This window comes from Antennarius striatus, chromosome 10 (genome assembly GCF_040054535.1).
Source record: "Antennarius striatus isolate MH-2024 chromosome 10, ASM4005453v1, whole genome shotgun sequence".
Taxonomy (NCBI): domain Eukaryota; kingdom Metazoa; phylum Chordata; class Actinopteri; order Lophiiformes; family Antennariidae; genus Antennarius; species Antennarius striatus.
In genome coordinates this window covers 14,007,000-14,024,570 of record NC_090785.1, presented here as the reverse complement: position 1 = coordinate 14,024,570, position 17,571 = coordinate 14,007,000, and the positions used below count along the sequence as shown (strand labels likewise).

The 17,571-nt window shown below is 42.3% G+C and overlaps 1 protein-coding gene across 2 annotated transcripts; it reads left to right on the top strand.

Annotated features, from left to right (window-relative positions):
* The first annotated feature begins 6,009 nt into the window (after positions 1-6,009).
* On the top strand, positions 6,010-17,571 carry fhdc2 (FH2 domain containing 2). Of its 2 annotated transcripts, none has more exons than XM_068325127.1 (12): positions 6,010-6,181; positions 7,232-7,845; positions 7,955-8,016; positions 9,824-9,926; positions 10,165-10,250; positions 10,478-10,578; positions 11,252-11,322; positions 11,534-11,641; positions 12,981-13,051; positions 13,364-13,481; positions 13,619-13,783; positions 13,875-17,571. In XM_068325127.1, exons 2-12 carry the CDS (start codon positions 7,360-7,362, stop codon positions 15,792-15,794), a joined length of 3,291 nt encoding a protein of 1,096 aa, XP_068181228.1. In that variant the 5' UTR covers positions 6,010-6,181; positions 7,232-7,359; the 3' UTR covers positions 15,795-17,571. The 2 variants fall into 2 exon arrangements, with proteins under 2 accessions (XP_068181228.1, XP_068181229.1); XM_068325128.1 differs by lacking the exon at positions 6,010-6,181 and adding an exon at positions 6,210-6,877.

Here is a 17,571-nt window from a genome sequence, read left to right as displayed (position 1 = left end):
GTTTGCACACATGAGGAGCTAACAGCAGTGCATTGATTTGTTCATCTATCCCCCCCTGGGTTGGGCTGGGCCATAAGTCTTTTATGTACAGTGATATGTTACAGTACTTCTATGTAACATGTTGTGTGCACCTAAAAAGGGAATAAGTCTTCTCTCCATGACATATTTGTTTATTGTAGAAAGGTCAGTGACACCCTGCTTGAAATATTACAAGAAAATCTGAACCGTCTTCACATTTTCCAAAGTGATAAAGTGATGTCATTGTGAAGTCATATTATTAGTGTAATTGGAAATTGTGGGGTAGGCTAAATAGATTGAGGACCGACTTAAAACTGCACATTATCAGTAAAGATGTTGTGGAAGTGTGAAGTGGAAGATTCTTAACCTCTCAGTGAGCTCTTTAAGGAACCTTCCACAGGTTAAGAGTTTGACGAGGCTGGAAGAGACTGACATGAGTTTCTAGTGGGTAATATTACTAATTGGTGATGACTGACATCTTTCCACAGACATATATTTGTGAGAGTAAACAGAGGCCTGGTTCTTTTCATCAAGTACTGCCAGAGTGCTCCCTCTGTCCCACAGGAGATCCTAGCAACAGTCCGTCCTTCCATTTCACTGGGTGTTAACCAAATAACTCAGCTGGTCATTGCATCCCTGCAATGGTCACTCATCATTTTGTTCTTTCTCTTTTCTCCCAATGCCAAACATGCCAGTCCTCCTTGTGTCGGGGTGAGAGAGAGGAAGGGAGGGAGGGTTAGCACGTGATTTCTACAGAATAAATGAACCCCTGCTGCCTCAACATTTAAGTGACACACTCTAAGTAATCCCTTCCTTATTGTGGCTGTAATGGCTTTAAAAGCTTCTGGTCATCTGTTCATTAATTTATTTTGCCAAGTTTTTGCTGTTTTTTTTCTTCTTTTGTTTGCATTACAATATATTTATGGTGGATGAAAGCACAAAGACCTACCAATGCAGACTTTATATCAAATATTTGTTTATTTGCATACAAATGTTGTGCAAATTAATTTAATTATGTGTCATTTTCTTGGCCTCTTTCCTGAAATCCAGCAATTCACCATTCAAAAAACGTCAAACAAATCCTTCAAACAACCACATAATGATCCTCCTTGCATCCTGCCACCACTTTGACGTGTGCCCCAAATGTCCAACCACTCACAAAAATGCTCCGTCCTCCCAAGGTTTTCAAACAGCACAACAAGCTGGACCTCGAATTCATGGGTTCTGGGGGCCTGAGGGTGCCTTGTTTTACCAACAGCTCCAGTACAGCAGCCTGCCACATTGTTATGCAACAGTTTAGTGAGGATGAATAGGTCTTGATGTAGACCAAGGGAATGCCAGGAGAAGCGAGGTTAATCCTTGAGGGAGTCCCCTGAGATCTGGCCCACATAACTCCTCCATGTTTTCCTTTAAGCCTTAAATGTGTATGTTGAACAGCTTTCGGAGCCAAGGGGTGAGCACAGAGGTGGAGGATGGGTTCCGTGAGCCCAGCAGCAGAACAGACTAGTTAATTCTTGCTAACCAAACACGGGCCCAAACCCAGGAGGGTCCCACTTCATTTTTCTTACTTTGCTAACCTCACAACTACTAATCATTAAACTTCCTCTCTCACCCCTCTTGTCCTCTCCTCCCTGCTAGCATGGCCGCCCTCAGGCACTGAGCCAACAGTCCCACTGTGCCTCAGTGGGTGACATCACTTGTTGGCAAAGAGAAGCAGGAGGAGAATAATTAGGTTGAGATGGTTGACGTGACGATATGTGCGTAAACGTGCAAGTTGAGTGTGTATGCATGTGATTTGTGTGTGTGTGTGGTATCGAAGAATGGAACTTACAAGAGGGTAGTAGTTTAGCAGTAGTTTAGTCCGCTATGTCTCAGGCTGGGGACCGGAGGGTAGCCGGTTCAAGGCCCATGTGGACCAAAGAGTTTGAAGTCTGAACTGGCAGTGGGAGGTGTCAGCTCACCTCTAGAGCAATGCCAAGGTGCCCTTGAGCAAGGCACCGTCCCACTTAGAAGTTGCTCATTTGGCACAATGTGAAGTAGCTTCCCACCGCTCTACCTCTCATTATCTGTATGCTTGCACGCACACACGCATGTGATTAATTACTACTAAAGTAGACAAAATAATTTCCCCTACGGGAATTAATAAAGATGATTTCTTTCCTCTTTCTGAAAGTGAAGGTTGTTGACCAATAGATGATAGTGCAAGTAATGCTGTAGTTTCTTTGTTTCACACACAATAGAGGGAAATGAATAAATAAAGGCAGATCTTTAATGAGACGAACATGAAATTAAGAATGTGTGGTTCAGTTTGTGAGGAGGAGCAGGAGGCCCTGCTTTAAAAACTCACTATAGAGTCCATACATGACCACCTCACCAAAGCAATCCTTTTGCTGCCCTTCTGGCTACATACACATCCTACTTAGGGAGAAGCCTTTATTTGTACGATGCGCTTTGTCAACCTCCATTGAGTGGCTCCCTTACAACAGACCCGACCCTTTGAATATTAACTGTGTGATCACTCTTGCCACACAAGCAGACGAGCGAGACCCCCTGTCTTTGGAGTCCAGTTCCCTGGCACTCTGTTCCAGGGCTTTGTGCCCAACCACAGCTTGGTCCACAAACTCATGTGGACTCTCATCAGTCAGTTTGGAACATGATAAATAATACCTTGCTGTCATTATTTATGAAGCATTTTATTTACTTCTCATTTGAGAAAGCACTATGACAAAGATCAGTTATAAGAGGAATCATACACTTCTAGAAAAGGAGATAAAAAGGACCGTCTGTGTTGTTCTATGTCACTGTGTCATCCTGAGCCTGCTGTAGAGTAAGACTGGACTTCTTACTGGTGTAATTACTGTAGCAGATGGGGCAGGAAGGTGACCAAAGGTGGGAAAGTCTAGGCTGGAGTTTCTGCAGACCAATAATCCCCTTTATAATGTTTTAGGAAATCCTAATTGGAGTCAGACGTGGCTCAGGTGGCCACATGTGCAAATACAAAGAGTCTCCAACCCCCAAGGACAACTGACCACAAGTACTTCAGTCCCCCATTTAACCCTGCTGAGTTTAATTTAAACATACCATATTCACTGACACAATATACAAGACCATACACATCTCCTCCATTCAATCTACAAATGTAACTCTATTTCCACACAACACACACATATGTATGTTTATGCATATGCAGTGTTCTTCTTAGTGTGCGTCCTTGCGTTTTTAACGCACATTTTTTGACAAGGATGCACAATCATCAGACAATGTGCGTCCCAAGAACGCAAGATTTAAAAACCTGTTATAAAAAATTTGATGCTTTTTCCGCGATATAATATTGGGAAAAATTCACTTCGATTCATCAAAAATATTCACAATTTATTTATTTCTCCACTTCAATTTTGAACCCAGAAATGGCCATTATGTTTTCATCTCGCCTGAGTTTCTTATCACAAGACTCACCTGCTTGATTCAGTCTTATTAAAATCGATCAAATGGCAACAAACACTTCAGACACTCAACGAAAAACACAATGATCAGTCATGTCAATACTGAAGCTGCAGCTGACAATGCTGCAGGAGCACAAAGAAAGTTCTTACAGGAAACTTTACAAAGAAATGAAAGGAGAAACACGTTTGTTCTGTCAAATGGATGGAGCCTCCACAGATAGCTCCTCAGTGTTTTCAAGTCACACATTTTATTCATAATTTGTGTATAGTGTTCTGTGGACAGTTTGTGGAAACCTCAGCCTGTGTCTTTTATTTCTAACATCTGAATATGTGAATGTGGGTGAGTATGAATTGTAATTCTTCATTTATGGAACATATAGCATTACTCTGAGCACATTTGTGTTTCTGTGTGAGCCATAATTTGGAAAAAAGAGGCTAAGAGTTGGAGAGTATGTGTTTTCTGTCTCTTGCTGTCTGTTCTTATCAGCATGGCAGTCTGACCAAAGCCAGAAATTTTTGTCAGGCCTGTTCTGGATAACTGCACGTGATCTGAGTGCAGCTGGGGAACCCTAAGACATCTGAGGAAGTTGGGTTTGATTAAGAATACCTCCCCAGACTGCCTGTCCCAAAATGGGATCAGATCCAGGTGTGTGTGTGTGTGTGTGTGTGTGTGTGTGTGTGTGTGTGTGTGTGTGTGTGTGTGTGTGTGTGTGTGTGTCTGTGTGTGTCTGTGTGTGTCTGTGTGTGTCTGTGTGTGTGTGTGCACATACACACTATGTGTATGTATGTGTTTTATACCCCCACAGAACAACAGTAACACTGACCTATTTACTCCACTGTGGAAACGACCAAGACCCAGAAGGCAGACCAGACTCTTTGGAGGCAAAATTACACTAATCCCCCATATGGTTCTATCAATAGTTTCATGTGGACTAGCTTGACAGGCACTTTTATGCTATGCAAATGGAGCATGTGGGGGAAAAAATCCATTGTATTGATTTCTGTACATCCGGATTCATTACTGCAGTGTGGAAATCCAATTGTATTAAATTATTACAGAGGTCGCGGAGTAGAATTTGATCACCATAACAAAACTGCAGGGCAAATGTCATTCCTGCTTGAGTGTGTAAACACCTATGATTACTTCTGAGTAAGTTAGGGGAGGACAGAGGTAACAGCCTTCACCTTTACATAACCCTTCTGCAGCTTCAAAGCCAGATTAAAAAGGAATGAGGACCAAGGGCTAACACTTGCTGCATGGCTGCAATCACCCCACCTCTCTAAAGGCAAATCTTCTAAAGGTTTGTTGCTGTAAATGTCGTAATGTTAATCTTTATTTCTCCACTGAAAAGGCATAAAAGAAATGTCAAACCATCAGCTAATATTGCAGGGTTTTTTTTGCTAGATCAAGTGAAACTGTTTTCTGAGTGTAAGTCAGTGTGAGATTTAAGTGCATGAATCTCCCGTGACAATTACAGTTTCACACTCCAAAGTCAGACAAGAACAAGAACAAAGTTTTAGATCCAGGCTATGACTCTCACTGTTAAGCAGTGGGGGAAATGGCTGTGAGTGAGTCTGTGAACACATCATAGACGCTGTTTCCTTGTAATTCAAATGTCTTAGTGAAACAAGTTGGGGCTGCCAAGTTAATGTTGAATAGTTCATTAATCACTGTTACAGCATGTTGCGTGATTGTTGGTCTAATATGCAGATTTGTGCGGGTTGTTCAGAATCTTTAAGGACTACAAAACGGCAGTCTCAACAGTGGCGTTTCCCGGTGTTCTGAATCGTGCACTGAAGTCTGAGAAGAGAGTGACTGAATGGAAAGTGAAGTTTCCTGAGAGAGGATTATTCTGGCATGAGTGCACTATAACATGACCTGCTGCACAGGCACAACAATATCTGGATCTTTTGGGGTCATAACCCCCTAATTACTGCGAACCCAGGAAGTGAGGACGGCTAACTGTCAGCATGGTCTCTGAAAGAGGCTACCTGAGCTAGACTCTGCATCAGCAAGTGACATGGGCCAGGGGTGCAGCAGCACCTTAGATGAAAGGTTGGTGTTATGGTTTTACATCCAGGCATCTGGGCCATTTCACCACCTGAGATAGACTCCTGGTTTCTTGTCTTTCACCTGTGCTCCGTTCTCAGTGCAGGGAAGAGATGCACACATCATTTCCCATGTCTGTTATCCATCTAATCTCTTTTTCAGGTTCTCAAAAGCATATTTTGTTTGCATGATCAAGGCCTTCTGCACCAGTTGAAGATCAGCCCTGCCCACTATGATGATTAGCCTCAGCTTCTGACAGCAACCTTTCATGCACAATCTTTCTCAAACAGAATAGTGAAATCACTATTGTAAGGTCTAAACATGTCAGACAGTCAGCTCTACCCAAACATCTTCAAAGTTGACAAAGAGGAGTTAAGATCGAGTGTACCTGAAACCCTTAAATCCGCCCATGGGAAAACTGGGAGGATACAAAAAAAAAACTCCTATCGGCATGTGGGTGCGCGCCTGCGCGTTCCCGTGTGGAGTGTGGAAGTTTCAAGTTGAGGAAGAGAGGGGCAGCAGGAGCGGCACAAGTAACCAGTTTGAAGGAGAATTAACAAACCATATCTTGGAATGGAACCGTGAGCTTTATTGAAATTTACTGTTTTTTTCAGCGTCTATTGGCGCTCCGTGGGTTACATCAGAGAAGGAGAGGAAGCGACACCGACAGGTAAGTTAAATAAATTGATGAAGTTATTCTGATAAAGATAGTTGCAGAACAAAGATTTTTCATTCCATTCAGGATTTGTTCTGAATGAGCGTTTTAAGGGAAATGTTTTAGGGTCCAGCTTCCGATTAATGGGAATAGGTTGTAGAAACTTCTGAAGTTCTGTAAATCCCCTGAAAACTTCATTGTGTGTTAAGTTAATTATATACTTTTATTTTTTCTCTCTGACTTTTCTCTCTTCTTTCACCGATCCTGTATAAAAGTAGACTAGATGAGAGTGGTTTTCCTCTTATCCAGATACTGATCTCTTAAATGATGGAGGGTGAGATCATCGACGGCAGCGCGCTCACGCGTCGCTCGGTGGAACAGCGCGACGTCCACGCGCGTCCCCCAGACGCGTCAAGCTAAGGGAAATAACATAAGAGGCCAGCTGCAAAACTGTGTCATGATTTAAGACTTTCTCTCGGACCAGACACATGAACTCTGACTCATTTATAATTGCATTGCTAATCCTGATGAATCGGACTGGTGCGGGAGCGTACAGCCAGGTTTCAGATGTTCACCTTCTGTCACGTGTGGAAGAATGATTCAAGTTAGGATTTATGACCCCCACCATCATTTCTCATCTTTGTGGTTAACTCTGCATCTTTGCCTGTGGTGTCTCCATCTATTCTAATTAGAAAGGAGAGGATGGTGGTGGTGAGTGTGTGTGTGTGTGTGTGCGTGCGTGCGTGCGTGTGTGTATGCTGGTAGTGAGGTGAAACTGAACAGGATGGGACAAGTTGTTCAAACAACCCACAGAAAGGGGCAGTTCACGAGTACTTTCCCCTAACTGCCTTAACATCTACAAAGAGTTGAAGCTGGGGTTATATTTTAGATGCAGCTACTTGCGATACCAGTGAATGCACTGGGTCCCACTAATGACAGGACCAGTGAGGCCGGGTGTCAGACACACTCACATGACGTCATCGGCTGACTCACTTGTTGTTGAGACTGGCTGATTTCCTGATTCCTTCATGCTCAATAATGTTTCTGGGTTGTTGTGTTTCCCAGGCTGGAGTTATTGAAAGACCTTTGAACTATAGATTTCTTGAAACTGGAAAAAGATGTCACTGATGGACTGAGCAGAGACTCTACCTCCACCCCCTACCCCCCACCCCCTTTAAGCCCAGACATCCTCCATGCTCATCAACTTGACTGTGGCCGTCAAGGAATCTCACTACGTTCATGGGACTCAGCCCAGCCTTTCCACTGATGACACTGTGGAAGTGACGGCCATGGATTCGCGTTCGGTGCTGGTCGCCCCGCTGTCATCTCCTCTTGCACCACCTCCACCTCCTCCTCCACCGCCACCTCCTCCACCTCCTCCTCCGCCCCTACCTGCAACGACATCGTCCTCATCCTCTTTGCCATTTAGCCGGACAGACAGCGCCCGTCGGAGCCGGCTGAGGAAGCTGAACTGGGAGCGTATTCCGAAAGAGAAGGTCGAAGGAAGGAAGAGCGTGTGGAGCGGGGCGATGCCAGGTGAGGATGAGTTCCCCATAGACCTTCACTCCCTGGATGAGCTGTTTGGGCAGAAGGACAGCAAGCCTCAGGACAGGACCAACACCTTGAGATGCAAGTCAGCGTTACTGCGCTCCAGATCCCCGCAGGACAACGTGGAAGAGGTCAGAGTCGCGTGATCGCCAAAGGACATGACATTTTAAGGCCATGAAGAGATATACGGTATATTTCTTGCACTTTTTTTCTTCCTAAAATGCATTTTTCTATTTACAGATCTCACTATTGGACCCCAAACGCAGTATGAACATTGGAATCTTTCTACGACAGTTTAAAACGTAAGTATCTTTGTTCAACACTTCAACATTGATGATTAGTTGATTAATCATTTCCTAGATCCAAAAGAGGATTTGCATCTTTTTTTCTGTTTTGCATTATTATTAATTGAACATATTTTGGTTTGACTTCTTGATTGAACTGAAGAAGTCATTTGAAGACATCAAATTGACATATGAGAAACTGACAATTTATAAACTCAGTTAAATAATCACAGGTAGTCAAGATTGTGATCGGCAATGCAGTCGATAAAGACTGTAATAGAGGTTTTATATTAAGTATATACCTAAGCTTCTGCTACAATTAAATGGATTCAGCTTTCAACATGTATGGCCATTAAGAGGCACCATCAGTCCAAACAGACGGTGGCTTTAAAAGCAGGAAACAGAAGTGTGTATAGTTCCACCCTGGGGAATGGTGTGTGTGTCTGACTGGAGCAAGAGGCCATATATCAGTTGTAAGAGGTTGTCTTTAGATCCAGTTTGTTCCAAACAGTGTGAAGAAGGGAGTGGATGTGGAGTCACGGAGGGGACAAGTAGCAGGGGACAGGTGCAGGGTACCCAGTAAGTGGGGGGGGGGGGGGATCGGGAGGTTTAAAGGAAGGCGGTGGGTTAGTGATGGGGCTGAGCCCGCTGAGTTGACACCTGCTGATTGCCTTTAAGAACGCTGAATGCTAAAACTAACCCCAACTGAGAGAGACCCCACTGGTGCCTTGTCATTCACCCCCCACCCCCCTGAAAGTCTGATAGCATGTTTTCCAGCTTCAATCAGCTTTTGTAATGAATGTGGTTGTTGAAACACACTTACATAGACTTTGATGTCTAATGCAGCAATCACATTTACAGCTGGTACAATAACATAGAATTGATGTGATGGTTTTCGAGGATATCATTACACCTTGTTGCAGAAAAATGCAGAGAGGCTTAATTGTGTGTCTCAACTGAAGAGCAGCCCTTAACCAGATTTGTCGAGACTTGTAGGGAAAGCTATTATGTAAATGTTGCCTCTTGAGTACACAAACAGTTGTCTTGTTCGGAGCTTACTGGTCCTCTCCTAGAAACATAAACAGAGCCACTGTTGAAATATGGGTGTAGACATGGGGTTATATTGTTAGACAGCAGTGTCTGATTTGTCTGTTGGAGTGTTTCTTTTTGTTTTCATATAATCATTCTGTTAGGGGGTCATGCCACTCAGAATTTTATTATCAGCTAAACTAGGCAAATAACACAACACATAATGACTTAAAATAACCTTTTACATTTTGAAAATCCATTGAAAAAATATTCATTCTCAGTCTTTCTCAGATGTAGCCTTGAATTGTTTCAAATTATTATCTATGAACATTACTGTTGAGTCATGAATTTTGTAGGTTTGGGAGTAAAAGCCTCACAGTAGCAAACACAATGGAGGATAAAGGGTGGAGGGGTTAGGGTAATGGAAAACTGCTGCAATAGAGGACACATGTGTCACTCAGAGGAAGTAAGTCAGAGGTCAAACAGTTCAGTCGGTTCAGTTTCTACACTCTCTCTTTCACCTTGACACCCCCAACCTCTTCCCCCAGCATGTCTGCCTTGTATTTGCCCAGTGGCTAAACCACTCTCTGTCACCAGTGTGGCGTCAATCAGCCCTCTCTCCCTACCACTAGACTGATTAGAGTGGGATAAACCTAAAGACTGTGAACACAACAAGAGCTGATACCACTGTTTAACTTCATCATTCTGTGAAGGGAGAGGGTCGGGGGGGGGGGGGGGCAGCTCTTCCTTGGGCTGAAAACCTTGTGATGTCATCTTAAAAATATGTTTTTTGCAGGCCTGCTAAGGAGATTGTTGAGGATATCAGGCAGGGTGCTGGGGACCGTTACGGAGCAGAGAAGCTCTCAGAGCTCTGCAAACTGCTGCCTGACAGTGAGGAGGTAAAGTGTCTTTCATCCCCCCCCCACCCCACCACTTCCTCATACCCTACTCACCATCTGGTTTTGTTAAGTCTGATCAGAAACTTGCCATTCCACTGTCATATGACGTGTTCTTGAGGTGGGCCACACTTTAAATTACTGGCAGAAACTGTTAACGGCACGTCACTTTTAGTATTCCAGATTTCTTTTCCAAATGAAGCTGCTTTCCAGATTTTATTTTTCATCTGGTCTCCTTCAGGAGGCTCGTCTGAGGAGATTTGGTGGCGAGAGGAGCTGGCTTGGAGAACCTGATCTTTTCATCCTACTGTTGGTGGAAATCCCCAGGTAGGCCCTGTGCCCTAATTGTGTAACATGTATGAAATATCATTCCAACAAATGACTTTTCAGCTCAAAAATATTCTTTTTTGTTTATTTGTATGTAACACTTGTCCTACTGTTTGAGATGACACATGTTTGTTTAACTAATGACTGATCACAGGTTCCTTTTTGTCTCTGCCATCACTCACCCATGTCCATTCATCCTTTCATTCTACTCTCCTAAATTCCAATAGTTTTCGGCTTCGTCTTGACACCATGATCCTGCAGCAAGAGTTTGACCCAGCTGTGACCTCTCTGTGTGTGGCGGCCAGATGTCTGAGGGAGGCGGCCAGAGGTAATGTTAACAGCAGGGAGTCATGTCCTCCACTACTATAAAGATAGAGGTCTATATTAGCCCTTCAAATGTTCCTGTTTAGAGTTAACCTAAATGATTTGGACTGTGAGAGACCTGTGTGGGCCAAAACATTTAGAGTGTGAATTGTCAATGGAGAGGTGCCCTTGAGCAAGGCACTGTCCCCATACAAGTTGCTCATTGGGTACACAACAAAAGAGCTGCCTGCCGCTGTACCTCCCATTGTGGGCATGCCTGTGTTTTTGTGTGTGTGTGTGTGTGTGTGTGTGTGTGTGTGTGTGTTACTGGCCTGTACCCACATATTTAGGCGTGATTAACAACAACTCATGTGTGCTCGAGTGGATAAATAATTTTATTTATGGGGAATTAATAAACTTGATTTCATGTCATTTCATTGTGTTGTTAGTAGTGTCAGTCTAACCTGTTATTTGTAAAGGATTACAGTTTGTATTCACGTTTTACACAGCATCCTGATATTTTTTGGGCTCTGGCTTTTAAATTCGCCAGGTCTCAGTTCTATGTATTGTCAGTTGACCAGCTTGAGTGGCAGCTGTTGTAACCCTAACCCTAACCCATTTCAAGTCCTTGATGTGCGACATATATAATAACATTCTTTAATCTTAAACTATTTTGAATCTCTATTTTTGACTCTTAGAGCTGCTAAGCTGTCCTGAATTGCACTCCATCCTTCGTTTGGTTCTGAAAGCAGGGAACTACATGAATGCCGTGAGTCTTTATTTTTTATTTCCTTCCTTTTATTCACCCCAACAAAGCAGAATCTGTCTTTTTGTGTGTGTATTATACACATGTCATGATGGAGTCAGGGTGTGTGTGCTCAGACGTCACTCTGATTTTGCACCTGGGTTTTGTATTGTTTTTGTTTCAAGTTTTATCATGCTGTGATTATATGAGTTATTATTTTTCTTTGGCTTTGCAGGGAGGATATGCAGGGAATGCTGCTGGTTTCCGGATTTCATCACTTCTTAAACTGGCTGACACCAAAGCCAACAAACCAGGCATGAATCTTCTGCATTTTGTCGCTATGGTAAGATTCAGATTGTAATCCCATAATATCCAAAATGTGCTGAAGTAAATAAGAATTTAATATCACCTCCTTTATGCGAAGGTGATACTTAGAAAATGTATTTTTGATAGTAAGCGGCAGCCATCCATGTTACACCTCCACACTCAAGTTTACAGGTTGTCTGTCCATCCATATCCATTCTCAGTAACACCTTGAATGATTTTTTTATCAACTAAAACCAAAGATGAACTGGTTAGATTTTGATGGTCTTTGATGACTTCAACCTCACAAAATACAATTGTATCCACATAAAAGACTTACTTGTTGTAAAAATTGGTGATGGCATTTTGAATCAAATGGACAGAAGTTAATGTCATAACTCAGGAACAAAGATAAATATCGTGAGACTATATTTCATATTTGGTCCAATTGTGGATTGAGAAATTGTCTCAGGTGTCCACCTTGAAAACTGCCACAGAAGATAAGTGTAAATTATCCATCTTTTAGAATTCATAGCTTTTTTGCAGCAATATCCACATTTGAAGTCCTGTGTCTAGACACATTTTTACTATTATTACTGATATTGAGCTTTAGGTAAATAACCATGTGACAGCCTTTAGCAGTCATTATATGCATTGTAAATTATGTCTAGATAGGGGTCAGAGACATATACTTTAAGGAGGTAAGGGTAGTTACATCTCCCAGGGATGTTGTGTTTTTATCCGTGTCTGTTTACTTGTTGCTTGTCAGTAAGATTAAATTCCAACTACTAAAGAAAGAACTACTACAGGAAAGGTTACATGCTTATAAAATTGGGGGTTGGTGTCTATGGATGTGTGAATTTGGGAAGATCCAAATAATAATCTGGGTCCATCAGCTTTAAAAAACTGAATTTTACAAACCCTGTAACATTAAGTTAAGGCTCCAGGGTCATACGTTTGATTTTCTATAAAGCTTGATTGGGTTTTAGGAGGCTGTTATTCCTCAGCTGAACTTTATTAAGAAGCTATTGGTTGAAAACATTTTGCAGAAAACATTTTATACATAATTTTACGGGAAACATAGTGTTGATTTTTAAACCAAGTCAAGGAACTTTGATAAAAAATTAAAAATATCATTATTTGAATGCTATGATTTTGAGATATTCTATAAAGACAAGCAGACATTAAATATCAGCAAATTACATGCTTCAGAGCAATAAGCAACAAATGAATCTCTGATCACAAAGTGTTTTGAGAACAGCACCCTAACTTAACCCAAGCCAGACTTCTCCACAAAGCATCTGATTTTGTTAACATTTGAAAACAGTCTATTGCTTCTTTTTACACAATAGCTGGATAATTGTTGTTTGTCTCGGCAGGAAGCTGTTAAAAAGGACCAGAGTTTACTATCATTTCCCAGCCAACTAGGCCATGTTGGCTCCGCCTCCAGGTCAGTTGCTTTTCAAAACTCATCAGGTCTGACTGTGACTGTCTGAGGGGATATACAGGTCCTGCCTGAGTTATGCAACACTGGTACTCCAAGACAATAATCAAGCTCTGCTTGAGAGTTTCTTTGCAAGATACCAAGGATGACTAACCTTATTCTGCATTCAGTTGATAATAATTGTCCATTTACTGTCCTAACCTAACAGTCATAACACTATCCCTATGATTGTGAGACATTTCTCTAGATGTGTTACACAGCTATTACTTTTCAACTTTTATTAAACCTGTGTATTTTATGTCTGTTTCTTCTATATAGGTTGTGTGAGGAATCAGTGCTTGAAGATCTGTCCAAGTTAAAAACCAGAGTGGCGGCAGTTAAAGCAAACATCCAAACTGAGGCAGAAATTCAGCAACATACACATACTTTCCTAGAGGTATAACAAATATTACCTGGCTCAGTTAATTTTTATGTAATGTATTGTAGTCAGACAATCCCAAACTAGTTTTAGGTAAGATGATTGACATGTGCAGGAGGCTAATTTTAAGGGATAACTAAATTATTTATGTGCAGGTGGCTGAGGAGCGTCTGAAAGAAGCAGAAGATGAGGTGGAGGGTATGAGGATGTCTAGTCAGGCTCTAATGGAGTTCTTTTGTGAAGATGACAGCACCTTCAAAACAGAGGAGGCTTGCAGGGTCTTCCACATGTTTTGCTATCGCTTCCAAAAAGCTGTCCAGGTATCAGGAATATCTGTTGATAAAGCTATTTGTTTCATCAAGAGTTGGTGGAAAAACTTAATGTTAAACCTTTCCATCCATTTTCCTACAGGAGAATGCAGAGCGGGAGCTGAAGGAACAAAAACGATTGGAACGTCAACGTAAGATAAGTGAAAAGCATCGTTCTCTGGCGGTCTGTACAGGGCTGGACCTGGGTCTCAGTCTTGCAAGGGAGCCACACAGTAAAGGCAACGACGATGAGCTGGAGAAACTCCTAGAGAAGAACTTGAGCTATACGTGGAGTCGACGCAGCCTGAGAAGCTCTGACTCCCGCAGACTTCCTCATCACATTCACAATGATGTCCATCTTCTTATCCCATCCATGGTGAAGAATTTCCCTGAACTGGGAAGTAGCCCAACATCGACTAGTTATCACACTAATGGTCCATCTGACCATGACACCAATGTTGTGCTTTGTAGCTCCCCAGAAACTGATGGCACTTGTTCTCCTATTGACCAAGAATGTACTGTCAGGAGAGGGAATCGGAGTCAACATAGTCAGGCAACTAGCCAGAGTATAGATACAGTTCAGAACACCCACATTACTACGGTTAATCATTCTCAGCATGGACACGGTTTATCAGTTAGGCGACATGGACCTGAGAGTATTACTTACCTGGTACGAGACCAGTCGAACAAGGCAACAGTATTTGAGAAAGAAACTGAGCCTTCACATGAGCATGTGGTTTCAATGGCCACTCATTCTTTACCCAGTTCCTGTAGAAACTCTGCTGTCACACCTACTGATACAGCTGCCCTTCCTGGTAAAAGCCAGACCTCACCTCATATACATAGGTTTGGCTTGCTACCAACCAACAACGCTCAGACTGTTCAAAATAAATTTAATGAGTCTTGTTTTGATGAATCACAACCTAACACTCTTTCTACTAGTGGAAAGCTGCTTCACAGTGACACCAACTGTAACTCAAGGTACCAGAGATCTGAGAGACTACCTTCTGTCAATGCTCCTGAGAAGGTCCCTTCACAAATACTGGTGAGAGAGATGTCCACCACAACAACAAACATCGCGATAACTGATACAGGTTTACAAAAGCTCACTGAGGTGGCATCCAAACCTGTGGCGGAGAACCATATCCCCTCAAATATAATAGAGTTCACTAAAGAGCCAGAGAAGTTCTCTGATTTGCTAACTCCCGAGAGGGAAATGGCAAGGTCATACTCCTGTGTGGGCGAGACACTGGAGTGCCACACTCTGGTGAAAGGTCTACGATCCTATGATGCCTTATCACCTCCAACATCCCCACTTCCACGACCGGCACCAAGCCTGTGTTCTAAATGGAGGAAAGAAAGGGATGTTGACTATCGCGAGGGAATAACTCAAGTGCCTATTTTATCGAAGGAGGAGACTCAACCCATGAAGATTCCTGTGCGCAGTGGAATAGGGTCAAAAAGAGGACATGTGTCACGTGTGGGACCTTCCAATAACACAGGAATTCCCAAGGTGCGCTCCAAAACTGAGCCTTCAAATGGGGGCCTGACTCCATCTAACCAACCCACTCGTAGCATGTCCATGCGTTCCTCTCCTGTTACAAGGCCTGCCTCTGTTCAAACAGAGGTGAAGCGCACAAATAGCGTAATGGAGAGGACTGTGAGTGAGACACCAGCTCCAGTAAAGCCAACACTGACTCGCAGGACCTCAGTCAGATCGTCACCAGAGAAGGTCTCAAGCAGCAACCAGCCAGTCTTTATTAGAGGGACTCCTCTTCGTGTGTCAAAAAGACTTGCCCCTAACTTGGAGTTTCAAACTGCTTCCAAGCCTGGCACTGCCAACAGCCCATCTTCGGCCACAGCTAAGACCATTCGCACGGCTGTCATATCTGCTGCCCGAAATAAAACTTCCAAGTCAGTGGGCACAGGTGCCTCTACTGCCAGCTCTAAAATTCCCACAGCATCTCGGATACCTGGTCCCAAAATGTCTCGAGCTGCTGCAGCTCAGCCACTGTGGAGGTGATTGAAGGAATGAAGTGTTTGTACTGTAGAGGTTTAATTACACATCATGCCTTTAGTGGTTGTGCTCTTCCCACGTGCGCATACAAAGGCAAATATGCACGCATATACAGTGCCTTGCGAAAGTATTGCCCCCCCCAAGCCTTTTTGACATTTTGCCACATTTCAGGCTTCAAACTTAAAGATAACAAACTGACAATATTTTTAAAGAATCAACAACACGTGAGACACAGTCATGAAATGGAACCAAATTTATTCAACATTTTATATTGTGTTTAGAAATAAATAACTGAAAAGTAGGATGTGGCAGTGTGAGACCAAATGACACACAGGTGCATTCTGTTTGTCATTGTCATGTAGGTCAACATTGGATCATTCTGAAGTCATCAGGGAACTTCTGGAGTCGGTTAGCTGAGCTGAGAGAACAGGGGGCCAATACTTCTGTATATCCTACTTTTCTTTTCTTTTTTATTTCTAAACACAATATAAAATGTTGATTCCACTTCACAATTGGGTCTCATGTTGTTGACTCTTGAAAAATATTTTCAGTTTGTTATTTTTAAGTTTGAAGCCTGAAATGTGGCAAAATGTCAAAAAATTTCTTGAGGGGGGGGGCAATACTTTCGCAAGGCACTGTACACACGCACACAAACACACACACACACGCACCTGGGGAAAATTACAAATATTTACAAGTATTACTGGATTTTACAGCAGGTTGTAAGTAGAGCTTCAAAATACAAATAAATAAATAAGTCAGTCATCTTCAGATTTCCACCGCTACATCCGCCGCAGCGGGCCACGGGGAGCCGGAGCCTATCTCGGTGGCAAAGGGTGGGAGGCGGGGGATACTCCGGGCACGACGCCAGTGCACCGCGGAGCCTAAATAAATAAGTAAGTAAATAAATAAGAAATTAAAAATAGAGAATTTATAATTTATTGAAAAATTAGTACTTTTTCTTTTTTATTCCCGCAACCTTTAGGTCTAATATTAAATTTAAAAGGACTGTCTTACTGCATTCAACCTTGGTAATGGCTTGTTAGAGGCCTTGCTTGTGTAGCTCAACAATCCTGCCACATTCAAACAGAGAAAGCCTCTTTCCTTAGCTATCAGTGGGCCATGACAGTGTGAATGCTTGATAGAAAATGAAAGCCAGATTTTTCTACAGTTTGTATGGTCTACATTTTTTGATCACCTGGTGAATATCCTGTTTAAGTTTAAGTGCCGTTTTCAATCAATTCGTTACTTTGTTTTTTTGTGTTTTGAAGATCGACTTACAACCTGGTTGCAATTCATCAGTGCAGAAATGCTCTTATATGCTTCACTGACTAGCTCAGCAGTAGATTCTTCAAATCCTACCTCTTATTACATTTGTGTCCTTTGCCGGCGATAGGACACCATAGACAAAACTTTTTAGAAACGTTCTTATGTAAACACAACCTAGTAACATATTTGTACCACCAAACAACAATAGTCTTCACAAGTGTCCAAATGTTTTCAATGCTGTGACCCAGCAACAATGTGGATAAAGTGCTCTTACACTTGGCTGTCCTACAGTTTCTGTTCGGTACAATGATGAACTGTTAATCCACTTGTTGAGAGGCCTAATTGTATGCTGCACTTCACAAACTGAAGAGATGATGAGAAGATTATTGAAATGTTTTTCACTTGTATTTTATGTCAAAAAGATTCTATAACTTTATTGAATAGCAGTGTTTGTTATTCACTGTATTATGTTGTTTAATAAATAAGAAAAGATACATAAAAATGGGAATTTGAA

What these genes read in the sequence shown, in the direction of transcription:
- fhdc2 (XM_068325127.1), top strand. Translation starts at nt 7,360, where the DNA reads ATGCTCATCAACTTGACTGTGGCCGTCAAGGAATCTCACTACGTTCAT. An exon ending in CATGTTGGCTCCGCCTCCAG is followed by an intron (nt 13,052 to 13,363) that starts GTCAGTTGCTTT and finishes TCTTCTATATAG; the next exon opens with GTTGTGTGAGGAATCAGTGC. An exon ending in ATACACATACTTTCCTAGAG is followed by an intron (nt 13,482 to 13,618) that starts GTATAACAAATA and finishes ATTTATGTGCAG; the next exon opens with GTGGCTGAGGAGCGTCTGAA.